The 26,883-nt window shown below is 43.5% G+C and overlaps 1 protein-coding gene across 1 annotated transcript in view; it reads right to left on the bottom strand.

The window, feature by feature from the left end:
- CYP7B1 (cytochrome P450 family 7 subfamily B member 1) overlaps nucleotides 1-26,040 on the bottom strand; it is a 101,665-nt gene extending 75,625 nt beyond the window's left edge. Inside the window, exon 1 of the mRNA XM_081917560.1 lies at nucleotides 25,785-26,040. Coding sequence (XP_081773686.1) covers nucleotides 25,785-25,882 — 98 coding nt within the window. The 5' untranslated portion in view covers nucleotides 25,883-26,040. The remainder of the gene's footprint in view (nucleotides 1-25,784) is intronic.
- Nucleotides 26,041-26,883: the final 843 nt, after the last annotated feature.

Raw genomic sequence — 26,883 nt, 5'->3', positions numbered from 1 at the left:
GTAGCAAGAGGAAAGTTGTTTGGATCCCTTGCTACTTTCTGCACCTCAGACTTCTTTCTCCAATATTCTTGTACACGCAGCAGCCAGACAGAATGACAGACATTGTTCTAGTTTAGGGGGATCTGAAATGGTGCTCCTTAAAATACCAACAGGGAAGGTCTTTCACCCATGCCAGCTCCTACTCCCAGTCTGGATGGGTGGCAGGGGGGTTCAGCACAGACTGCGCACATCAGTGGAAATTATACTTGCCTTTTATTGCAAAATTTCTTACACTTTCTGATATCCATTATCCTATTAAGGCTAAAAAAGCACATAAAACAGAATCATATTAAAAGGAATTCTTTCCTAACCAATTTAGTTCTACTGAAATCAGGGAGCCTTCCTTCCTTCCTTCCTTCCTAATAATGCTTATCTTTTAGTGTGTCGGGTTATATCTTTTAAAAATATTTTTTACTTACGTATTTTAGATTGCTTTATACTTGGCTTTAAATGTGCATTTTTGTAGTTTTAGTTTATTTTGGGGGGAGGGGGGAGTGACTAATAAGTACAACTAATAAGGCGCATACAAAGTTAAAGTACACTTATGAGGAAGTAGCTTCAATGAAATCAGATGAGCCACTTCCTTTTAAGTGTGCTCAAATTCTTAGAAAATTTATTGGGAAGTAAAATACTTGGAGGAAAATATTCATTGATTTCAGCCAGCTTGTGTTTAGGAGAGGAAAACCCTGTCATTTCATTTTTTAAAAAATAAGTATAACAAGACATGCCATTTACCTTCATTGCAAATGTGCATTCCGTGCCTAATGCCTCTTAATTTTTCTTAAGGAAATAATACATCATGCTTTAATTGAACCCACAAAGTTCTGCAGGACAGATACTGCAGGAGTAAAAGGTGTGGGGTGTTCACATTCAGCAAACGTACAATTTGTGTGCACAACAGGTGAGCTGTAGAAATCAATATGTGTGAGGGTTGCCATATTTCAAAATCCAGACAGAAAAGTTTTTGAGCTACTCCTCAAAATCAGCAAAAATGACACTGCCGTCATGGGCTTCCGTACGTCTGGATTTTCCCAGACGTTTAGCCGATTTCTGCCTGGACACTGCTTGCGGCTGCAGTATTCTGGAAATATCTGGGAAATTCCGGATGTATGGCAACCCTAATATCTGTGCCCTTTTTCACATAAACCCTTGTACATGCATAGACACAACTATGTTCATTGTAACATCTGAACAAGCCTATGTCATCATCTTTCCAGGGATTGAGGGAAGCTCTCGTTCATAAGCAGCCATATGTTCCCTTTTCTGAAAAAGAGGGCTTCAAGGCTTGCTGGTAAGAACCGGAGTGATGTCATGCAGCCAGCAGTTTTCTTCATCCTCATTCTGCAACTCCTGACAATCTTGAATCCCTTTATTCATTTCCCTAAAAAGACTGATAGTTGATAGTTCTTCTGTTAGTTTCTGATGATTCTGTGCTTCTCAGACATGGAACATCCAGACCCACTAAGTCTATCAGCTTCCCACCCTCTGTCTCTCACCCCTTCAGCTCTTTTGACCTCTTTCTTTTTCTTGTACAGAGAAGTCTTGCACATCCTCCTCTGGGGCCAAGATTTTCCACCTTTGTTACCTGCTCCCATAGGACTGCCTTCTCCACCTCTGGTTCCAGATTCTCTCGGGGGACACTGCCACCTCCTGTTGCTGTCAAGTCAAAGCAACAGCAGTCACAGGTGACTCCACCCCTAACAAGGGAGTAGAGATGAGCTACAGCAAAGGCCAAGTTGCCCCTCACAGAACAGCCACGTAAATCCCCTTTTCAGGTCAAAAAAGAATGACTGATCAAAGGACATTCTGCTTTACTTAATAAGTGTGTGTGCCTGTGTGGGTGATTTTGAATTGCGACTGCAGCATGAGGGAAGGTTTTACCCTTCTCTCCTCAGCTGTGATTTCTGACCCCAAAAAGGGCATATCTGCATTGCAATTAGCAATGGGGCAGGGAGCTCCCATTGGTGCCAATTGGAGCCTCCCCACCCCCCACCACTTATTTCAGCACAGGGAGGTTTTTTTTCCTTTGCAGAAACTGCAGCTTGGAAGATAAGGTTAAATATTCCCTTGTTCTGCAGTCCCAATTAGAAATCATCCCTTCCCAGAGAAGAGTCTGAAGCCTTGCCTACCAATCTCATGCCTTTTCAGTACCCCCAAACCCTGTCCTTTCAATAACTCATCCACGTGACCCTCTAGCACCAAAACCTTCTATGCCATAGGGGGCTAATCCTGCGCAGAAGTATTCACTGAATATTCACAGAGAAGCTGCCATATTAGCACTGGTAATAATCTGTGTCAAATTTCCATTCCTTATAAAACTTGATGTGCTTATATGTTACCCTATTTCTGAAAAGTATTGCTTTTCCTTAGCTATTGAAAATTAACAGGTAAATTTTGCCATCTAAAAATCCAGCTTCTTTATAAAAAAAGTTTTCCTAGTAATTGGTAATATCCATTATAGAACCTTGGAAGACATAGACATATGAATAATTAATTTCATAAAAGTTGTGATTCCTTATTTTTATTGATTGATTGATTGATTCGATTTGTATACCTCCCTTTATCTGTAGATCTCAGGGCAGTTCACAACATAAACATGCAAGATAAAAACTCAAAATACACAATAAGAACAAGGAAAAAACCACCACCATAAACCAATAAACCCCCTTACCCCACCCCCTGCCACAAACACATTCATAAGTATTTTTATTATTATTATTTAATTACTGAGTACTGCTTACCAGCAGAAAGCCAGGCCCCAAATCACAAAAAACTTTTCTTTAGAAAAACAAGGTTCTTTAGATCTGTTGGCATGGGTAAGACGAGAGTCCTTAAAAAAGCAGTCTCCTTTTGATTTCTCATGTATTTGGAGGAAGAGAGAAAGTAGGGGAATTAAGAAGAATACTCCTTTAAACCTCCACCATTCCCCCCCTGTTGAGTTAATCACATGTGACAATGATTTGAGCCTGTATTCAGAACCTGTTAAGTATTCTGTCCAGCTGAAATACAAACACTGTTTCAATTACTACAGGAGGCAGGTACGTATTAAAAAGACAGTGACTTCCTTCAGTTCAAAATAGACCCGTGAATTTACATGCATCTATGCAAGCGCAGATGTATAGGCAGGCTGGTGATCAAGTGGTCATAAACAGTTTCTCCTATTGTGCCTAAGATTTAAACAAACAATCATGACTTTCCAGAATACAACTCCAACCCATTAGTGATATAGGAGTTCAGAGCAGGAAGAATGATGGCACGTTACAAAATTCAGCAGAGAGATAATAATTTTCACGCTACTCGATAGCTGCAGTTCAGGGTGGGTTTTTCTTTTATGCTGTGGGTTTTACAATCTAAACACAGAAATTAAATTCCCATAGTCATAACTCATATCCTCCAATTGCTCCAAAATGGACATTAAGCTCCTCAAAGGGGTTGACAATGTCCTTTTAAATTATAGCTGCTGATTTAGAAGACTGTAATATGACAAAATAGACCTCAAGTCCTCAAGCCTGGTGGAGACAGGGCAATTCCAAGGAGGAGGATTTCTGTATGATCTGCCCTCTGCCGTTCATTCAAGAAACAGCTGCCACTGCTCTGCTCACTATTTATTTGGTGCTAAGAATGCTAGGGACGTGGGTGGCGCTGTGGGTTAAACCACAGAGCCTAGGACTTGCCGATCAGAAGCTCAGCGGTTCGAATCCCCACAACGGGGTGAGCTCCCATTGCTTGATCCCTGCTCCTGCCAACCTAGCAGTTCAAAAGCACATCAAAGTGCAAGTAAATAAATAGGTACTGCTCTGGCGGGAAGGTAAACGGCATTTCCGTGTGCTGCTCTGGTTCGCCAGAAGTGGCTTAGTCATGCTGGCCACATGACCCGGAAGCTGTACGCCGGCTCCCTTGGCCAGTAAAGCGAGATGAGCGCCGCAACCCCAGAGTCGGTCATGACTGGACCTAATGGTCAGGGGTCCCTTTACCTTTAAGAATGTGCTAGGTACATTGTATAGGACAAAGAAGTGGCGTGGTCATTCATAGGAACAGCAGATTGCCTTAGGTCAGGGATAGAGAGTTTATGGCTCTCCAGAAGCCGAACTACAGTACCCAACATCCTTCAACATTGGCCATGGTGGCTGGGATTAATGGGAATGGGAGTACAACAACATCTGGAGGGCCATATCCCTGCAGTGGGTGAACAAGGAAGGAATGGGAAGAGAGGTTAGCTACTGACAACAAAGAACAAGGGATATCTTGGAAAGGTGAGGTGCACTGACTGCCAATTAGTTTCCAGGCCCAATTCAAGGTGCTAGTTTTGACCTATACTGACTTAAGTAGCTCAGAACCAGAATACCTTGACTGCCTCTCCCCATATGAGGCAACCCAGACCCTGCTATCATCTTCTGAGGCCCTTCTTTGTGTGCCTCCTTCCCAAGAGGTCTGGAGTGTGACTCACCTAGTGGCTTCATTATACACGTTTAGGGAGCAGGAAAAATATTCCTCTTCAACCAGACCTTTGGCTAATTAATGTCCTGTATCATTTTAAATGTATTTGTGGGAGAGGGGTTATTGTTTTGCTTTGGTTGGGTTTTATTATGTATTTTATCTTGTATTTTTATATTGTGAACAGCCTCGAGATTTTCAAATGAAGGGTGGTATGCTATTTAACAAAACAAACAACAAGAAGAAGCATCCATCCCAATTTGCTTGTGCAGTGCCTATATGTCTTCCCATTATGCACTTTCCAGTACATTTTGCCAGCACTCTCCTAACCACAAAAGGTCCAGTTTGTTTGTTGGTTTTAAGTAGATTTGTTACATTAAAGTAACTAAGTGCTTTAATTCACTTTAATTTCAGAAACTTAAGTTTCTGATATCTGCTTGAATCCCTCCTGCAAAATACAAACAACCTGGAGGTGACCCAAGACACAGCGGTACAAACAGACAGAAGGAAGCTGTCCCGGTATTGCGCCAGGGAGGAAAACAGAGGGAGAGATACAAAATCTTTTACTTGCACCAAGGCTGTAAGAGAAGACAAGGTAGGAAACACAGGGTGCAATTGAACACAACACCACTGTGGGGGTGCTGCAGGGAATGGTAGCTGCAGATTGTTTCCCCTGTCTCTGTCCAACTCCAATCTAGCTTAGTAAGGGAAATGTGCAACATCCGGGCTCTTGCTCCACATCACTGGCTACTGTATAGGGGGAAGGAGGCAGGGAAACAGACAGTGTGATGACGTCATATCACACACTACAATTGCTAAACATTATGGGGCGATCTGGTTCACCAGAAGCAGCTTAGTCATGCTGGCCACATGACCCAGAAGCTGTACACCGGCTCCCTCGGCCAATAAAGCGAGATGAGTGCCGCAACCCCAGAGTCAGCCACGACTGGACCTGGGTCCCTTTACCTTTACCTTATGGGCAGCAGTCCCAGGTGAGCCAAGGGAAAATCATTGCCGAGTCAATGAAAGTCAAGGACAAACCACAAAGCAGGGTCCAGCATCAAAAATCTGACTAAGGAATAAGCAAGGATGCAAGAACATATGAGAGCTCAATGAGCTGCTTAAGCAAAGCTCAGGTAGAACATGAAGCCCTGTATATACTCTGTCCTGCCCAGAAGAATCAATTGGCCAGCCTGGGTGGATGGGGAGAGTGAACCCAGTAAGTTCTTCAAGTTGCCAGCTGCAATTCAGTGATCCACCACACTGGGCAGCTGCAGACTGGTCCAGCAGTTCATGTACCCATCATCACACTAGTTCTAGCCGCAATTGAGGAAAGGATATTGAAAGTTTTCAAAGCAATAACTAAATGTTTCAGATTCAAACAGAGTATCAGAGAGCACATCTTTAAACAAAAAAACATTCTGAAAGTTTTATGAATTACCCTGCCAATTGGAAATCACAGGCGGACACTTGAAGGGGATGGTGTGGTCTTAATAAACTAAAGCATTTTATGTAGACAGTTTAAAAGCATCTAGCATTTGTCTGATTTTCACCAAGACCATGGTGTTTGTGGGAGGTCTAGATAAGAGACATGCTATAAATGAACTATCAAGATTCTCTGTACTGTTCACCATTAATTGCTGCAGCACATATAGCCAGCTGGGATGCAATGCTCTCTTCCAGCAAAAGTCAATTTGAGACTCACCATCATTCTATTGTTTCCATGTCTTCTTCAGCAGGTCTCCGTGCCATGTAGTGTAGGTTTGGATTTGCAGGTGGCATGGGGGTCAATTTCTTGGAGAAGATATAAACTCTTGGCCAATACAATTTCTCCAAGTAGTTGGATGAAACCCCTCAAAATTCCTCACTTGTGCAAGTTGCTATATGCTTTAAAAGCAACTGTTGCTATAACAGTCCTCTGGGGAAAGTGGTTAGAGAGACTGTGTTGTTCCAAAGTTCAAAATCTGACTGCCTGCCCAGAATTTGTAATGTAAAATATCCTTTTGTTTGCAGCGGCTGTTACAAATCAAAAAGCAATTATGTTTGCAAGATATTCACTGTGTGACTTTTTATCCTTAGGGGAATCCACAAAAATAGCTGTGTTAGAGATTTGTTTGTGAGTGAGTTTTTCAGGGGGGTTTGTTTTGTTTTTGCAAACTTGAATGAGAAAACAAGATTGCCTGCAACAGTTTCCATCCTTTCAGCTGAAACTTTTACACATCTCACATAAGTGCAAAAAACTTGCTACACAGAAATACAGTGGTAATGGTGTTTCATAGATGGTTACATTGTTCTTCTGACCCATTCTCACATTCTACCCAAAAAGATTCCATGGGCTTGGAGCTTCTTCTACCATATGATACAAAGAGGACTTTTACTGTCCAGGAAATGCAACCTTGGATACCAACCAGAAACACAAATTAAGTGAATGGAACAATGTGTGCACAAGAGAATAACTATTTTTCTAATTGTGTTTTCCAGACTCCCCCCCCCCAACTTATTTTTTTACTGTCTCAAGTACCAAGATCATCTGTCTGCTCTACTTGCCCTTCAGAACTCCCAGGCACCTTGCTGCTTATTGCTACTCTAAACACTCCAATATAGAAATCCTTAACCTGAGCAGAGACTCGCTTGACCTAACACAGCAAGTTTCGTAGAGTTCCTGGCACTCTATGTTGCTCCTGTGCAACCTTTCACTTTTTTATTTGTCAGGACCATGTGCCCCTTGATAACCCGTGGCATTCCTCCCAAGCCTGGAGCTGCAAGTGTGACTTGTGTCAGCCTGACATTTCTTATATAATCCCCAGCCTTTTAGGGAAAGGGCCATAGCTCAATAGGGCATCCACATTGCATGCAGACAGTCCCAGATTTAATCTCTGACAGCTCCATGTTTGTAATCCTGGAGAGTCACGACCAGCCAGTGTAGACAATACTGGGCATGATGGACCAATAGTCCAATTCTGTATAAGGCAGCTTCCTGTTTTCCCTCCCCAGCTTCAAGGTTGGAAGGAAGGTTGAGGTTATGAGGTTCCTGCATTTTGCCAGGCACCAAATCAGTACAGGGCCAATCTAAGGACCCACTGATTCCCCTTCCCTTTTCCTTGGTTGCATAGCAGCCAAACCAGCATGGGCCTCTACCATTTTTGGCTTTGCTTCCAAGAAGAACCATAGGTGTTGCTCCTACTCTTGTCTTGGATTGGCTAATCTTTCTTGACATTTCTGCTGATCATCAAAACACTATGGGGGAAAGAGACAGAAAGACTTACCTCTGTCTGCCTCACAACCAATGCTTCTTCTAATTCAAGTTCCGTTTTCTTCTTCTGAACTTTCTGCTTGAGGCTTATAATTGATCTTGAATGAACACCCTGGTCTCATCTCAAATCTCTTGGCCTGGCTCTTGCCTTTTCAACTTTGAAGACTGCTCTTATCCTTCAGTTCCAGCCTTGGACCTTCAATATCTTTCTCTAACTGCCATGTCCAGGCTCCATCATAAGTCCCAAGTCCAACTCCATACTTGGTTAGATGGCCCATGTTGGGCTTTCCATCAGCCTCCTGATTCTGAGGAAAGATCTGCTAGATATGTCCTTGAATCCATACTAGGACTATTAAATAATTAAATACTTTAGCTGATTTATTTAGCCTTCAAAATGCAAATGTTTCATCAATTACATTTAAATAAAACTGTTCATTCTTGTTCCCTGTTCTCTTCCTTCCTTCATACACCCAAGGGAGACTTCATGGTTTGTTAAACCATAACTTCCCACGACATCTAGACCAGCCAACTGTAGTTTGTCTGCTCCCTGCAAACCTGCTTTGCAATCCTGGGCATGAGAAGAGAGATTTGCTTGAGCAAATCATAAAATTACATCTGAACTGGGTCTATATGTGTGTTTATGTATGTACATGCGAGGACACACTATAAGCTAGCCTTCCATTTTTGTTATGAGGAATAAATTAAAGACATCTGAAGCCAGAAAACACTTTTAAATTCAATTTCTTAAAGCCCCCAAATGAACATAATTTGAACAGATTTACTTCAGTGTGGAAATCAGATTTAAATTCATGTAGCTTCTTTTCTAAAATTATCACCATGCATTTAATAACCAGTGTTATGCCACAGAATTGTAAATAATCTGGGAAGGAGTAGCAAGTAAGATGCAGATAATGGCAAATATTTGACTCTACCATGTGGGATAAATTGCCCTTTCCAGCCTTCAGAGAGATATATTTTCTAGATAATAGCTTTAAATAGCAACCCCAAGAGAAATGTGTTGGGCTGATGTCCATGGCTATCTAATGCCAATGCTGAGAACCCAAATGATCTACTAAAATTAAATATCTTATTGGATCAAGAAGAGGACATAAAGGAGAAGGCACCTTTGCTATTGTCATGAGCTGGAATATCAAAAGTAATTACAGTAAAACTTCAGATATATGGAAACATGTTCCCCAGAGGCAGAAGCTGGTTCATCATTATGCTCTTTTAAAGTCCCACAAATCCAAGATATAATTAACTGCAAGATCAGATCTTATGAATGTGTGGGGATCCAAGGACAGAAATAAAGGGGAAAAACCTTTCACAATGACTTCTTGGCTGTGCTGAGTGCACAGCATAATCCAGCCATGTGCACTTTGAGCCTTGTTTCTGCATGCCTCAGAGGAGGCCTAGTACAATTGCATCTTTCTACAAAGAATCCACCAAAATATTATATGGGCAATGCAGCTGATTGCCTTGCAAACCTCTCCTCCAGAGTATGCCAAGTGGCTTGGCATTTGCTTTTTGGGCTGGAAGCATGAGTTAAACCAAAAGTAAAAGGAGAAGGTTCTGAAAAGCCTGAAAGCATATCAGAAGTAGTTTGGAGCAGCAGGCATACATTTTCCCCACCTCATCCAACAAAGTGACAAGGAGTGAAGTACAAAAAGGTATGGCAGCAGAAGGAACAGGAGAAGCAAAGGTTTATTGTTTTCATTGCTTTCATTATTTTCAATATATGTACGGCACCAATAATGCCAAGTTCACTGGGGGGTAGTCCCCAGCGTAGTCCCCCTCCCTATGTGTAACTTAAGCTCCTATCAATTATGGTTCCCAAAACTGGATGTGTGTGGGGGGGGGGCACACACACTTTAAATGTATGGTGCATACACACCCTGGATTCAAGACAGCAAAGGACTTGTCATGGGTGCCAGGTGTGGTTCTACCTAAAGGTAAAGGTAAAGGGTAAAAGGACCCCTTGTTGGGAAACTGTGTACGTGCAGCTACTCACACAGAGTCAATTAAGGTTTGCAAGCCAGAAGGCAATTTGAAGGAGTAAGTCTGCCTGGAGATAACAGAGACATGGAGACCACTCCCTGATTGGTCAAGCTCTCTCAAGGGAGTGATAATTAATGGCCTACTAACTGAGAGTTCTGAGTTCAGTGGTACAGTGTGTCAGTGTAGGAGTTGTGAGTCGTGTCAGAGAGAGCTAGCATAAGATCTGTGTTCTGTTCCTGTAAATAGTCCACTGTATATAACAAAAACCTAACTACAAGTTCCTGGTTCCTGCTTCGTCTATCCTGTCTGCAGCCAAGTTGCCAATTGCTTCCGTGGATTCCGCATGTACTCTGCTAGGTCTGGCTAAGGTCCTGCAACTAGTCGGAAAGTTGCGAAAAACCAAATTAGTTTTGCAAATACCCCTGACCGTTAGGTCCAGTCGCAGACGACTCTGGGGTTGCGGCGTTCATCTCACTTTACTGGCCGAGGGAGCTGGCCTACAGCTTCCGGGTCATGTGGCTAGCATGACTAAGCCACTTTCTGGCAAACCAGAGCAGTGCACGGAAATGCCGTTTACCTTCCCGCTGGAGCAGTACCTATTTATCTATTTGCACTTTGATTTGCTTTCAAACTGCTAGGCTGAGAGGAGCAGAGACCGAGCAACAGGAGCTCACTCCATCATGGGGATTCGAACCACTAACCTTCTGATCGGTAAGCCCTAGGCTCTGTGGTTTAAATCTCCCAAAACTACCATCCAGGGTTCATACTCCAAGATGATTTAAAATGTGTTAATATGTTGTCTGTTGTTTATGTTTCCCTTCTCATTTTGTACTTTAAGCAGAACCAGACAGCGATGCTCACTGGATCAACACACACTATGCTTCCTTTGCAATAACTGTTTTTATACACCGGAAAATGTGCAGCATTTCTATACAAATTAAATTGTAATGCATATGGATAAATTATCCAGAGTTCACATAAAGGAAAATTCACTAGACAGCAGTAACAGGGAATCTTCTTCCTTCTCCTGTTGGAGCCTGTTCTTTTATTACCTCAGTGTTGTAGTAATGTTTGAAAGTCTGGGACCATCATGGCAGAACCAGTTTCACATGTCTTGTCCAAGCAATTGCTGTCTGATTTGAAACAGGAAATTGTCTTCTACTAATCCAGACCATTGGTCTCTCTAGCTCAGTAATCTCTACATGGATTGGCAGTGGTTTTCCAGTATTTCAGATTCAGCATCTTTTCTAGTTCTGTTTGGGAATGACAGAAAGTGAACAGAGGGAAATGCTTTATACTGAACCAGGCCATTGGTCTAGTTAGCTTAGTATTGTCTCCACTGACTGGCAGCAGTCATCTTCTGCATGCCAAGCAGATATTCTGACACTGAGCTACAGCCATGTTCCCAGCTCTTCTAAAACATCACCATGAATGAGCTAGAAAAGTTTAGGGACAGAGTTACAGGACCAGCCTTATTATTGTTGTTAGTGGCATTTATTTATATACAGTGGTACCTCAGGTTAAGTATTTAATTCGTTCCGCAGGTCCGTTCTTAACCTGAAACTGTTCTTAACCTGAAGCACCACATTAGCTAATGGGGCCTCCTGCTGCTGCTGCACCACTGGAGCACGATTTCTGTTCTCATCCTGAAGCAAAGTTCTTAACCCGAGGTACTATTTCTGGGTTAGCAGAGTCTGTAACCTGACGCGTATGTAACCCGAGGTACCACTGTACTGCCTTAAAATATATTTTCCCTGCTCAAGGCAGATCAGAGAACAAACACAATATTGGGCACTTAAAGCAGAGCTTTCCAAACTTTTCATGTAGCTGACACACTTGTTAGACATGCACCATTTCGCAACACAGTAATTCAGTTTTACCCACAAACCAGAGGTTAAACTTACCCCTTTCCAGCCCCAGGAGGAACATAAGGAGCATTTGCGCAACACACTTGCACACTGCAGCCGACACACTAAATATGTCACGACACACAGTTTGGAAAGCTCTGACTTGAAGCATAGAGAAAAAGATTGGTTCCACACACTCACAGATCTGGTCCCAAGGAAGAATATCCACTTACAGTATGACTGCAACTAGTGTTAAAACCCATTCAAAGAGAATCTTATCCTGCATAGGCACTTATGATGATGATGACGATGATGATTTATTTGTACCCCGCCCATCTGGCTGAGTTTCCCCAGCCACTCTGGGCAGCTTCCAACAAAGATTAAAAATACATTAAAATGTCACACATTAAAAACTTCCCTGAACAGGGCTGCTTTCAGATGTCTTCTGAATGTCAGGTAGTTGTTTATCTCTTTGACATCTGATGGGAGGGCGTTCCACAGGGTGGGTGCCACTACCAAGAAGGCCTTCTGCCTGGTTCCCTATAGCTTTGCTTCTCTCAGTGAGGGAACCGCCAGAAGGCTCTCAGAGATGGACCTCAGTGTGAGGGAATTCACCGAAGACAATTTCTTGTTGAAACTCGTATTGAACCTGGCTCTTGCTCTTAACCCATTCACTTCTGTTTTAACCTCACTAAGATTTCAATTAAAATTAATGTTCACCTCAGAAAGAATTGGTGCTTAGAGCCAACATATCTTGCCCAGGAGAATAAGACAAATTTGTCTAAGCTCAAGTATTTCAGCAAGACAGCCTTCTTCAGACTAAGCACTCACCAAGGAAGAAGTAAATTATACATGGAGCTGGGATTAAAAAAGACAATCAAAAGAGGAGGAGGAGTGTTAATAAATCTGCCCTCTGATGAGGATATTCTATTAGAAAATCATTTGTAAGTATATTAACCTGTAAAAACAAATTGCTGATGGGTTCATGGGTTGAATGAAAATATTATGGAGGCCATTAAATACTGAAGAGAATGAACAGGGCACACACCTTCCAGAGAGCAGAGTCAAAACTATTATTATATATATTTCTGCCATCACCAGTATCAGCAGTGTTCAGAAGACTGTACTAGCATCAATAGGTTTTTATTTAACTCATGTCAGACTTTCAACATAGAGGGCAACATGAACTTGAGTATTTCTACGTGCATCCATATCTAAATAAATATAAAAATACAAATGAAAGTCTTAAAATAATTATAAAATTATTTATACCAAACCTTACCCTACAAGAAGCTCAGAGAGCAGCCGAAGTGCCCCATGATGTACATTTGGGCCAAATGCAGGCTCTCAGACTAAGCCAACCAGTGAACTTCATGGCTGACTGGGGATTGAAAGCTAGATTTCCCTGGTCCTACTTTGACTAACCACTATATCTCACTGGCTTGTTTTAATTTCACAGGAAAGTAAGAACGTACAGCTTACCTATCATGCTATTGCGGGAAATAACAAGGGCTCTTCAACCAAACAACTTTGTGAAGCATGAGAAGTGGCCATGGACAATTTGGCAACATCTGCATGCAAGCATGGCTTCCCCTGATTAGCCTCAAAAATATATGGGAAGCCTAGTAGACTCAGTGTCAGGCTCTGTAACGTCATCAGATCATAAACCATCCCTGTAGTTTGTGGGTCTGGGCCTAATGCATCTGAGACAAGAAGGAAATTTTGAGGCACCTCACTGATTGACACTCTGTGGGTTTCCCCTCTCTCCCCTGGGACCAGAGACTGGGAAGAACAGGCTAACTATTTTCTTTGTCACAACTTGTACCTTGTTTTGGAATAAAAACGCACCACTGACAAAAATGAGTAATTACGGAAGAATGACAAGACTAGTAGAGCACACAGGATACATCAAGACAGAGATTATTATTTTCCTTTGCAAAGAAATTTCATTATAATATGGCATGTAAATGCATTTACTTTGCATTTTTAGGGAGGAAGAAATATTAAAGGAATGTGTTTAAGGAAATCACGAGACACAGGATGTCCTCTTGGACAAACCTTTGCTGTTCCAAAATGCACACAAGTGCTAAAAATAATGCAAAAATCCCACAAGCATTTGGTCAAGAGGCATCCCCCTTCTTGAACCGACTGCTAGTTTCCTATGTTCCCAGAATATTTTTATCAACTGGCATACAGCTCTGTACCATATGGCCTGGCACACTAACGAGTAAAGAACTTGATTTAAATATACAGGGAAATAAAAATAAATGTTATACCTATACAGGAGCAAATAAAGCTACACAGTCATAGGCCCAAAAGCTCTTCTTGCAGGGAGAATGTTGGGTTATTCCAAAATAAAACAAAAGCAAATCTGTGGCACCTTACGAGGTGTCACCACTAAATATAACAGACATTTTAATCACTATTTAAAGCTTCTTTCTCCTATCACCATAGTTATGTATGGATTGGTACATGTTCCTTAGGAGGAAAAGAAAAAGCAATGGAGGTTTCAGCTTGGGGTTCTAAAAAGCAGTGACCCAAGATTTAGTTTATGTCAGCCACTATCTCAGGTTATATTCTGTGACTGGAGAAGCTGGGTTAAATATTACCTTGTGTTTATTTGTTAGTTAAAACATTCATACACTACCCTTCAATCCAGTGAAAATAACACATAATGTATAGCATAAAATATACCATTTTAGCATTTTGTCTTGCTAAATATTGTGAGCCACAAGGGATAGGTTTGTGATAGAAAGGCAGGGTATGGATATTTCAGTCTTCAAGATAAAAGAGAATGCATAAACCATCTTACTGCCCTGTCTTGTAAGAATAAGATAAATTCAGAGAATCTAGAAAAGCCACATGCACAAAACCATTAACTAACTTGATATTAGTACAGAGGAATTTTTAATGTATATTTTGTTTCCAAAAGATGGTCTAAATGGTGAGCATCTCAAAAACATGGTTCCAAAACATGGTCAGCATGTTTTAAAAGGTGCGTATCATAGACTCCAGTATGCAAGCATACCAGGGGACGCAGACTGCTGTCATATCAAGATGGCAAGATTATGAACCAGTGGTGCTTAAATTTGACACTGACCACATGGTTTATGTGTGGTGACATCATGCCTATAGAGGGCAAAAGACCTCTTTAGGAAGACCAAGACTGCCAAGGTTTAAACCAGGACCCAAAGCCTTTGGAATTTACCCATTCATGGATTAACAGTGCATTGTTGTAAAAAGTGATCATCCTATCAACTCACTTTCCAGAAGCATTTTACAGGTCGAAACCTGAACCTACAATTCAAAATAAACAAAAGGATCTATTACAAACAATCCCAAAGAAAATTGAATTCCTGGATCTGAATTCACAAGTACAAGTTAGTACTGCAAATCAACATTTTTCCACCTTCGCCGCATCAAGCAGTTGGTCACTTACCTTTCCCACTCCAACCTGGCCACAGTGATCCATGCAACGGTCACCTCCAGGCTTGACCACTGTAATTCGCTCTACGCGGGACTGCCCTTGAAGCTGTTCCAGAAACTCCAGTGGGTACAGAATGTTGCAGAGAGGCTCCTCACGGGGTCTCTGCCATGGGAGCATATTCACCCAGTGCTTTTCCAGCTGCACTGGCTCCCGGTGGAGTACAGGGTCAGATTTAAGGTGCTGGTTTTGACCTTTAAAGCCCTTCATGGCCTAGGACCCTCGTACCTATGGGACTGCCTCTCCTGGTATGCCCCACGGAGAGCCTCAAGGTCCATAAATAGCAACACCCTAATGGTCCCGGGCCCTAAGGAAGACAAATTAGCCTCAACCAAAGCCAGGGCCTTTTCAACACTGGCTCTGGCTTGGTGGAACGCTCTGTCTCATGAGACCAGGGCCCTGCAGGATCTGATTTCTTTCTGCTGGGCCTGTAAGACAGAGTTGTTCCACCTGGCCTTCAGCTTGGAATTGATTTGATTCCCTCCCCCTCTTCTTTTTTCCTTTCTCCTCCTGTGGATTTGAATTTCCATTGAAATGAGGCTGTATTTTAATGTTTTAATGTTGTATTTTAATCTTGTTTTTAAGTCGTATTTCAATCAATTTGTTTTTATATTGGGTGTTAACCGCCCTGAGCCTGGTCTTGGCTGGGGAGGCCAGGGTATAAATAAAAAAAAATTAAAAAGAAGAAGAAGAAAAAAGAAGCAGCACTCTTCTCAGTTTTGATTTGTGTAAACTTAAAAGCATAGCATGCTAGATGTCAGCCAAGTGGTTTATTTAAATGTGAATTATTTTTATAGCTACTATTAAAAGCAAAATGGCAAGAGACATTTGTTTTCCTGCCATAAAAATAGGGTACCTTGAAAGATTCCTTTAAAAAAGTTACCAAAAAAAAGTTCAGAGAGAGAAAGAACCAGAGAAGTGGTTGAATGGGAGATTCCCTGAAACTCAGCAGAAGAAAAACAACGAAGGCAGCTATGGACATGGATATGGCACTTCAAAGAAGATTGCCCAACAGCATCTTTGTTTGCTACTGTTTGTGTGGTGTTTATAATTATATATATTGCAACATAGTTTAACCTACTTAGCCTTAGATTATTAAACGTGTGGACAATATGTGTAATGGTTGTGAGGGGTTACTTGTGCGTAACCTTACTTCAGTTCAGTTAGTTTGCTTGCCCCAACCATGCCTAGGGTCGGAGCTCGCTTTCCGTGACCTGTTAGTCACTTGCAGAATCCAAGAGTGGGCGTCTCTTGAACCTCTTCCAGCATAAAAGCTGTTTGACCCCGAGTCTCCTCCTATGTTCTCTGCGCGGAACGCGTCTGCGCAAGTAAGGGGAAGGCAGGGGCGTCCCAGCGCTCTCTCCACTAGTGTCGGGGGAAGGGTCTTGGAGCCCTGTCACCAATTCCTCCATCTCCCTCTCTTCTCTATGGGTGTTACGCTGAAATCCTTCCCCCCTGCTCGTCCCCTCTCCGGCATCGCTGGGTAGCCCTGCCTCCGTTTCTCACCCTGATGGCAGTTCCCTGACAATATGTTATTAGATAAGGAAGAAATTACAACTGGCATCACTTTCTAGATATAAATCACCTACTTTGTAGTTGTCAGTAGACACTAAAGCAAGCCACATTAGAAATATTTCTTAAATACATACTTTAATTAAATCATGGTAATATATTGTCATGGTTCTAGGGGTTGCTCGTGCGTAAGCAGGTACCTATCTCCCCGGCTGGGTACAAACACCTGGCTGGGTTGCCAAAGTGAACCTCTTTCTGTCCGGACAGCCACTCACTGGTGGCTGACTCAATCGGTGGCAGAATCCATGAGTGGGCATTTCTTAAACTTCTTCCAGCAAATAAGTTCTTTGACGCCTAGTCTCCGCCTACCCTCTCTGCACAGAAGCCTTCTGCGCAGGGAGGGCGTGGGCAACGGAGGACCCCTACTCTCCCCGCTGGTCCCAGGCAAGGAGTCATGAGACCGCCTCGCCACTTCCCCCAGCTGCCCCCCTTCTCCACTGGTGCTACGCTGATTCTCTTCCCCAGAAGATGGGCTGTTCCTCCCGATCCCTGGACGCTCTCTGGAATCCCTCTGGCTTTTGCTCTCCCCCTCCCGTACTGATGGCAGTTCCCTGACATATATGTGATCAGATTTGAGAAACGTGTCTCAAGATGTTTACAAGCCCTTGGAGATGTTCTACTAATCCTATCAAAAATATCCCTTTTCCCAAATAATGGGTTATTTTGTGCCCCAGAAATTCCAAGTGGCTGCATCAGGGATGGGAGCCTGTGCACATCCAGATGCTGCTGAACTACAACTTCCATCATCCCAGACCATTGGCCATGCTGGCTGGGAGTGATGGGAGTTGTGGTACAACACTATTTGGTGGGCCTCAGGTTCTCCACTGTTTATATAAGCAGGGCTAATTCCATACATGTTAATCTTGTAGCAGTATAACAGACTAAGAAATATACTTTAACGTAACATTTCATGGGTCAGAACTCATTTTGTCAGTTGAATGAAAAGACAGGTTCATTCAGAAGAGAGCGGAGGAGAACTTGACTGGCTGAACAGGAGAAACTAGGAAGATGTCATTTAGCCCCCTGATTAAAGTGGGGGGGGGGGAGAGAGAGATGGAGAGAGAACTGTTTTGTTAAAGAGGTTTGCTGCAGAGATTCTGTGTGAAAAACACTTTTCAAGTTGTCCCTCAAACTTCTAGCACACAATTATCCTGCAGTACACTGTGGGTTAAACCACAGAGCTCAGGACTTGCTGATCAGAAGGTCAGCAGTTTGAATCCCCACAATGGGGTGAGCTCCCATTGCTCAGTCCCAGCTCCTGCCAACCTAGCAGTTCGAAAAGACGTCAAAGTGCAAGTAGATAAATAGGTACCACTCTGGCGGGAAGGTAAACGGCGTTTCCATGTGCTGCTCTGGTTTGCCAGAAGCTGCTTAGTCATGCTGGCCACATGACCCGGAAGCTGTATGCCTGCTCCTTCGGCCAATAAAGCAAGATGAGCGCCACAACCCCAGAGTCGGCCACGACTGGACCTAATCGTCAGGGGTCCCTTTACCTTTTTTATGCTCCCCATGGTTCTGCCCCCTTCATGGCACCCATTTTCATTTACTGGCTACCCTAACCTTTTTCTGAAATTTAAAATGAGCTAGTCCAAACAGGTTGGCAACCCATCGTCTATCAAAGCAGATGAAGAATTTGTGGGCTTCCTACAGGAATCTGGTTGGGCAGTGTGAGAAGTGGAAGCTAGATTAGATGGGTCTTGGGCCTGATCTGACATGGCTCTTCTTATATTCTTAGCAAGGAAAAAAATGATGGTTGGATGGACCTATGTGGATAGTCAACCAGGGGCGCCGACTTATAAAAAATATTGGGGGGGCGGGGGCCCATACCGACTTATAAAAAATATTGGGGGGGGGGGCCAAGACCTCCAAACCGCTGCTGCTGGGGGAACGAAAGGGGCGAGCCCCGGGCTGCCCCGACCTTAAGTGAACCTGTGAGGGCCCGCCCTTTGCGGCAGCCGATTGGCTGCCGCCGTGGGCGGTGAATATTAATGAGCTAGGGGGAATCCCCGCTTCTCGCGGGGCTGACGCCAGCCCCGCGAGATTGTTGATGGGTCGAGAGCCCGCAACCCCACCCCCTCTCTAGATCGGTAGTGGCTTTGTTTTAACTCATTACTGAATGTATTTTAAAAGGTAACTATCGTCAAACAAGGAAAATAAAAAATACCAACATAATTTTGTGATTTTACAAAGCATAATATAACTAATAATTTTCTTAAATTATTGGGGGGGCGGAGCCCCCCCAAACGAATTTTTGAGGGGGCTCGGGCCCCCTCAGGCCCCATGGAGTCGGCGCCTATGTAGTCAACGTGTTGCTTTCCATTTGTTGGACTCCAATTCTCATTGGTCCCTAGCAGTGCCTCTAGCAGTGTGCCTCTAAGGGTTGCCAGCACCATATCCATGGGCACTATGATGGCCTTGAGGACTTCCCCTACTGCCAGCAAAGTCTCTGAACATTCCCCTCACTACCTCCTTTTTTCTTCCTTGGAAAGCGTATAAAGCTGAAGGAGAAAGTTGAAAGAATGCCACTCAATCTCACTTCCTTTTTCAATCTAAGTGTTTTTAAGGGTCAGAGGGAAGAGTGACCGGGAAAAGGGGGCAGGGTGGAGTAGGAAGGAAAAGAGAGTGATCTTGGAGAAAATAATAATAATAATAATAATAATAATAATAATAATAATAATAATAATAATAATAATAATTTATACCCCGCCCATCTGGCTGGGTTTCTCACACCACTCTGGGTGGCTTTCAAAAAAATATTAAAATTACAACAAAACATTAAACATTAAAAACGTCCCTAAACAAGGCTGCCTTCAGATGTCTTCTAAAAGTCAGATAGTTGTTTATTTCCTTGACATCGGATGGGAGGGAGTAATGAGAGTCTGGGTGTGGCAAAGGGAAGAAAGTGAGATGCTACATGAGAGACATTTGCATGTGTATGTAAGCACACAAACTGGATTCAGTTAAATGAATCATCCTGAAGTTGTGTAGTTTTCACACACAAGCACACACATACATAGCCCAACTAACATTGAGCAAACATTTAAAAATTACTGATTTGGTACTCTTCAGTGTTGCCATGCAGCAAAAACATGGGTTCTTATGGATCATCAGGTCACCTCTTGACCCACAAATGTGTTCTGTGGCTTTTTGTGTATGGTTTTCTTGCCATTTTGTGTAAAAATCACGAATGTATGCCTTTTCTTAGTATTTTAGTGGTGCTGGCAAGTTCTGCAATTTTTACTGTGCAATCTACCAATGTATAGTTTAATTTGATGGTATTCTTTTGGGTAGGGGATGGCTCTGTGTAAAATCATGCAAATTCAAGAGGATCCATTTTATTTCTCCTGGATCTCACTTCTCGCCATGCTTCATAAAATACTTAAATTATTTTTGTGTGCACATATGCATATACACTGTCTGGGTGGGGAGGGAAGAACCAGAGGTGGTGGTGCCCTCTCTCAAAATTCCAGCTGTGCCCTTTGGCTGAAAAATGTTGGAGGCCCCTTCTCTAGGTGGATGTTCCTACCAAAATCTAATCTCTCGAGCATAAACGACCTAGCATGAAAAGCAATAAGCTACTGAATGAGAATGATCATGAAAAAGGCAGTAAGTAGTGTACATTACTATGGCATGGCAACGAAAATAGAGTGTTTTCAATGCTACACTCTCTTCTGCCGTTAACATTTTATAACCTAGTAAAACCTTCTTGCTATTTTCCTTTCAATTAAAAACATCTAACATCCTTTTAGGTATAGAATTAGTCATTTGCCATTCACATCCTTCCTCTAAATGGGCCATTTGAGCCTCTGAAGATATTAAAAGACACAATTTGAAAGGTAAAAATGGCAGAAGCGTTCTTGGCTCAAAAGTAATACCAATAGCCCAGACACTCTCCAAAGACTGCAAAAATATACAAACAGGATTTCCAAATGTGTGCACTAAACCAGAATGAGGCAATAGTTTATCTAACTCACTCTAATACATCCTGAAACAATTATATATTCATAGGATTTTTTTTAAAAAAAAATTAGAGTCCCTGGCATGTGCAGAACAAAAAAAAAAAGGAAGCAGAAAACATGGCAATCTCCCTTTAAAAATAAGACCATAAACAGAACATCCACAACGTATTTGCTGGATAAATGCTCATAGCTGAGAACACAGAAGGGTGTTTTCACTGAGCTGGTACACAACTCTACTATCTCCAAAATACAGTGTTATGTTTTTGGTTCCAAGCTTTATACCCAAAGCTATTGAGGCAATGAGATCTATTAATAAAGTTGGAGGGGTTGCAGTATTCCTACCTATGGTAGGATTCTGATGTTCTTCAAGAGCCACCATCAGTGATGTCAAAAAGTACTTCTTCACACAGCACAGAGTTAAACTTGCTACCACAAGAGGCAGTGATGGCCACAATCTTGGACGGTCTTAAAAGAGGAGTAGACAAATTCAGAGAGGCTATCAATGGCCACAAACCATATATTTACATTTGGCATTCTGGCAAAAATGAAGGCATAAAAATGAAAAGACAGAAGGCTACATCTTTCCATGCTTTCTGAGACTGGATCAAAGCAGAAAAACTATCATATATGGATACAGATGCATATGTTTTATATAAGTGGAGTTTGACTTTTGGCTCATTTGGTTTCAAAGAGATGTTAGTAGACCTATAATTTGTCACAAAGAAGGAAATGATGTTCTAGGGCAGGAATGGGGAAACTCTTGTCATCCAAATGTTGTTGGATGTCACCAGCTCCAGAGATCATAGCTAATAGCAGGGATGAGAGGAGCTACAGTCCAATGACATCTGAAGGACCACAGAATCCCTGCCTTTGTTTTAGAAATATAGCTTAGTTCAGGGAAATGGTTCCCTGTAGAATAATTTTAGGTAATTATTATTATTTGGAAGCAAAGTTACACAACATTGTTCTTCATATGGCAAACATTACTGGTACTGTACATTTAATCTCTTGCCTGTGTGCCGGGACTCCCAATAAACAGGAGCCTTTATGCAAGCACTTCAAAACTGCATGGTAAACTGCATGGTAACTGCATGCAGATTTGTGTATGTGTGTGTGTTGTACAACAGCCACATAATGAGGGAACAACAAGAATTCTCCAAAGAATGGGGTAGTTTATAGGTTTTAGCAAAGTTTCACCTCTCACCATACCCACTTTCAATTACTCTGGTGTCACCACTGTTTCCAACTAAACACTGAGTTTTGTGAGGTGTGGCATTGTATCTTGGAAGGCCCCCACCCTAAGGAGATCCAAGAGGCCCACTCTGTAATCCCATATAAAACCAACTGATAATTTCTGATTTCTGCCAACCTTCCATAAAGAAAGTATAAACATAAAACTGCCTAAAGGTATGATTCAAAATAATAATAAAAAACTAAAAGGCCAAAGCATGTGACTCCTCAATGCACCATCCCACTCCCTCAAAGGCCTGGGCACATCTTTACTTCAGTTTACATATTGCATTTTAATCAAAAGGCTGTGTATCTACAGACATAGCAGATGCAGACTCACGCCATTAAATAAGACTTTGCCATGTAAGAGTAACACCTCCTTCTCCCGCTCTTCCTGCTCAGGCTGAGAGGGCAAGTGGCACAAGGCAAGTGGAGGCTACAAGAAACAACCTCTGCTACCTCCCTTCTTGCTCTCAGAGGTGCAGAGGTAAAGATTGAGCCTGCCACAACAACCACCCAGAACGTATGTGAGCGAGAGAAGGTAATAACTATTCCTGCAGTCCCACCACTTCTTGCTCACTCTCTCACTCTCTCTGGGCCACGTAGAGAAAGAGAGAGAGCAACAGTTGTTGGGACTGCAGGAATAGCCATTGCCTTCTCTCACTCACATGCTTTCTGAGCCGTGGCTGTGGCAGGCTCAGTCTGTGGTGCTGCTGGAGACCACAATCCACCACATCTGCCTGCCCTGCCTCTCTCTGGATGGTGCAGCAAAGAAGGTTGGTCCCACAGGGCCAAATCCCCACCACTACTCTGACCAGAAGGAGGCAGAAGCAGCTGCTCATGCGAGGAGCAAACCTCTCATCTTTTCTCATCCTCTGGGCAAGAGCACAGAGGAAGAAGCAGAGCCACCTCTGTAGCATGGAGATGTGGACATGGCCTATTCTCATTTGCCCACTCTGGGATGAGTACAGGGACACCTCTGGCTCCAATCTTTTTCCCTCTGCAGCCCCACAACAGAAGGTAAGCAAGTGTGGTTAACAAGCAGAGTCAAGGACACTACCAGAAGCAAGACCTCCTTTAGAAAATGGAATGGGAATGAAAAGAAGCTAACACTGGCAAAACAAAATGCAGGCAGATTTCCAGGGACAGGGAGTGGCATGCTGTGAAGATAGCATGGGGAATGCCCTCACACACTCACAGCAGTGTGATAGAAAGCTGGCAGGCAGGCATGGGGGCGTGTGATAGCAGCAGGAGCAAAACCACAAGGAGGTAGGTGAGGCGAAAGAAAGGAGAGAGAAGTAGCTAGGAGGAGAACCTTTGCCCCAGAGAGAGACAAGAAAAACAAGGGAAACATCTGTAAGAGGCAAGCCGGGGAAGTAGGGCAAAGTTATAAGTGCTACTTATAATAAAAGGAATCCTGTGATCACACAGGCAGAACCTGGACTAAGGAACCATTCCGGCTACCCAAGGCTTCTCAGGGAGGTGAGGTGTTATAGGGAACAAGAATCCTGACACAAACAATAATGGATGCTAAACAGGCATATGAAGAGCATATTGCTAAAATCATAAAAGCCCCCCCAAAAAAATGCTTTAAATACATCAGCAATAGATTATCAGCTAGGAAGGGAGCTGGGCCTTTGGATGACAAAAGAGTCAACGGTGTTATAAAGGAGGATAAGGAAAATGCTGAGAAGCGTTTGTCAGATTGCTGTGCCTGAACTAACTTTTGCAGAGAGGGAGTCTGAGGAACTGCAACAAAAAGTGGTGACAAGGAATGATGTTCTAGGCCTCATAGATGAATTGTTAAAAGATAAAATAACCAAGCACACTGAAGAACAAGCTTTGCCAATTTTACCTTCAAAAAGTAAAATTCCTGACATCTGTGAAATTGTTGAGCATTTTTTGGGGGGAAACCTAAGCTTTTTGAACTGCTTTTCCCATCGTGTTACCATATAGCCAGGTTTTCCATGACATTTTGCCAATTCAGCAAAATGACACCTTTTTTACACCCGAAAGCAAGGACATGTCAAGAATTTTTGTAATGTATGGCAAGCCTACCAAAGCACAGCCAACATGGCTTCTGCAAGTCCTGCCTCACTATCTTGTAGAATGTTTTAAGAATGTCAGCTGGCATATAGCTAGGTGTGACTCAGTTGACATAGTGTATTAGAACTTCCGAAAAGCTTTTGACAAGATGTCTCATCAAAGATCCTGAGTAACCTTGGCAGTCATGGAATATGAGGAGAGGTCCTATTGTAGATCAGGAAGTAGTTAAGAAACAGGAAGCACAGAATAGAACCATATAGACAGTTCTCCCAATGGAGAGGGGTAGAAAGTGCTGTCCTACAAGTATTGGTAGACAAGTACTGGGATATGAATGATAAGGTCATCTGTGGCCTCAGTAGCTATGTTCTACCTCAGTGACGGGGACGTGGGTGGCGCTGTGGGTTAAACCACAGAGCCTAGGACTTGCCGATCAGAAGGTCGGCGGTTCAAATCCCCATGACGGGGTGAGCTCCTGTTGCTCAGTCCCTGCTCCTGCCAACCTAGCAGTTTGAAAGCACAAATGGCAAGTAGATAAATAGGTACCGCTCCAGCAGGAAGGTAAACAGCATTTCCGTGTGCTACTCTGGTTTGCCAGATGCGGCTTAATGCTGGCCACATGACCCAGAAGCTGTCTGAGGACAAACACCGGCTGCCTCGGCCAAAGAGAGATGAGCGCCACAACCCCAGAGTCGGTCACGACTGGATCTAATGGATAGGGGTCCCTTTACCTTTACCTCAGTGACAGTATGCATTTGAATAGCAGTTGCTGAGAATCACAAATAGGGAGAGCACTGTAGCACTGATGCCCTGTTTGTGGGATTCCCATGGGCACCCAATGATTGGTATTAGGACCTGTGTTTTATAACTTGTCCATAAATTATGTAGATTTCAAGGTGAACAGGGTCAGCAAGTGACGCAGCCAAGTTTGTTGATGAAATTGTTCAGGATGATGAAAACAAAAAAAGAAAAGAAAAATGGAATTGCAATGTGCTCCAAAAGGATCTCTTCAACCCAGGTGAATGGACATGAAAATGGCAAATGCAATTCAATGTAAACAAATGCACATCGGATCTGAACTGGCAGTGACTGACCAGGAACAAGATCATGGGGTCACAGCAGAAAGACTGATGAAGAGGCCTATCCAGTGTGCAGCAGATGTGAAGAAGGTAAATTCCATGCTAGGAGTCATCAGGAAAGGAATTGAAATAAGAAGACCAGAGGAGGGGCACACAAGCAAGAGGCCCACTACAGCTTCACCTGGGGATGGGTGCTTATTTTGGGGTAGTTGCTTCTCATGCATCCACAAACTTTGTTGCAGCAACATTGCTGGCATCAAAATGCCAGGTTGCATTTGCACGCACTCCATCCAGTTTTGCCCTTTCATGGGGAAATCAGATATGTGAAAGAAAACCTGTTGCCAACGCCCCCTTTGCCCATTGAGCAACCGTCTGGAATGCCTATCATTCACTCTCCCACGGCGGTGTGGCTCTGGCGATTTGTGGAAAGGTGAATGCTCGAGGGGCCACCCAAATCATGTTGCCAGGTCCCCACAACCTACAACACTCCCTGGTAAAACCTGGCGCCTCTCGTGTAGGAAACGTCCCAGAGAGATCGTCCCGGTCGTTGCAGCAAACTCAAAATAAGAGAGAGTATGCGTGTGTGCTGCCAGTTTAACAAGATAACAGCCTTAAGTGGATCTATAAATCTGCTAATCGTTACGGGGCACAATCGCTCTCTTTTCCCCTTCGTTTTCTGCAAAGTTAAACTTGGTGCATCAGAGCCAACTTTGAAGAGGGATCCAAGTTCACCTTGACTCTGCCGGGTCTTCCAGTCCTGCAGGATCTCAACAACCCTGCTGCGATCTCCTGTAGCCAGCAGAGCGACGGCACTGCAGCCAGGCAATCTCTCTCCTCCTTTCTTACCTTTTCCGCCTGCAGAAAACACAGAGCGCCCAGAGCGCCAGAGCAGTAGCGAGCGCCAGGCCGTAGGTGCGAGGGGACAGCAGCTCGAGGAGGCCCATTTTGGGGGAGCTCGGCTCCTTCGACGTGCTTCTCTCGCTCTTGCCGCCGCAGAGACCTCCCTCTCTGCCAGCAAACTTCAGGCATCTCCCGCCAGGGAACTCCCGCTCCCGGTTCCCTCCCGCAGCGTTACAGGAAGTTTGGACAGCGACGGGGAAAAGAAAAAAACCGAGCAACAACGGCGTTCCGATTGGAAGGCGAGCGCAGTGGGGCGGCCCCAGGGAAAATCCCAGCCCCGCCCCACCGTCGAAGGAGAGCGACTGGAAGAGCCGCTTGGGAAGCGCGGAAGAGACGGGCAAAGACCCCGCGCGCCCGCCTCGCCCGCTCCCCGCGCGCTCCCTTCCCCAGGGAAGTTGGATCTCTGGGTCCGGCTTCCCATTGGAGGAGAGAAGGGAGGAAGCTGGGGAGAGCTGGCCGCGAGGAGCGAAGGAGGCTGATTATTATTCCACAGAAGCTGCTCCAGAAAGGAAAGAAGGCAGATCGTCGCCCTGATGTCTGGGGGAAAGCGGCGGTCTGAGAAAGAATCAGTTTCTGGGTGTATTTTTTTACCGGATTTTGTTGAATCTCGCCTGTTGTATTCAGGCTCCGCAGCGCATCTGCTGATCTGGTAATTTATTTACCAGACTACTAACAGATCCTGACAGAGCTCCTAATCCAGACCTGCGATTGTTTTCAGCGCAAGGTAAAGGGAAGAGAAAAGGCTGGTGTCCTGCGTCAATATAATACAAGGCATCACTATTTGAAAGTAAAATAAGTTCCGTTCAGTGTAGCTGAAGTTGGATTTTAGCCTTACTGTTCACCCCCCCACACACACACACATACACATCAAAAGGACATCAGATAAGGCTCCAGACCTGAGCACTGGAAAGTAACCAATGTAACACCCATCTTTTAAAAAGGGGTTCTTTATATTACAGGCTGCTCAGCTTAATGTCTGTCCCAGAAAACTGGTGGAAAGTAGGGGTACAGATAAAATAACCAAGCATATAAAAGAAGTCTTGCT

Source organism: Podarcis melisellensis, assembly GCF_964234715.1.
Source record: "Podarcis melisellensis genome assembly, chromosome: 7".
Classification (NCBI taxonomy): domain Eukaryota; kingdom Metazoa; phylum Chordata; class Lepidosauria; order Squamata; family Lacertidae; genus Podarcis; species Podarcis melisellensis.
The sequence above is the reverse complement of the archived record's forward strand: the minus strand, read 5'-3'. Positions and strand labels throughout refer to the sequence as shown.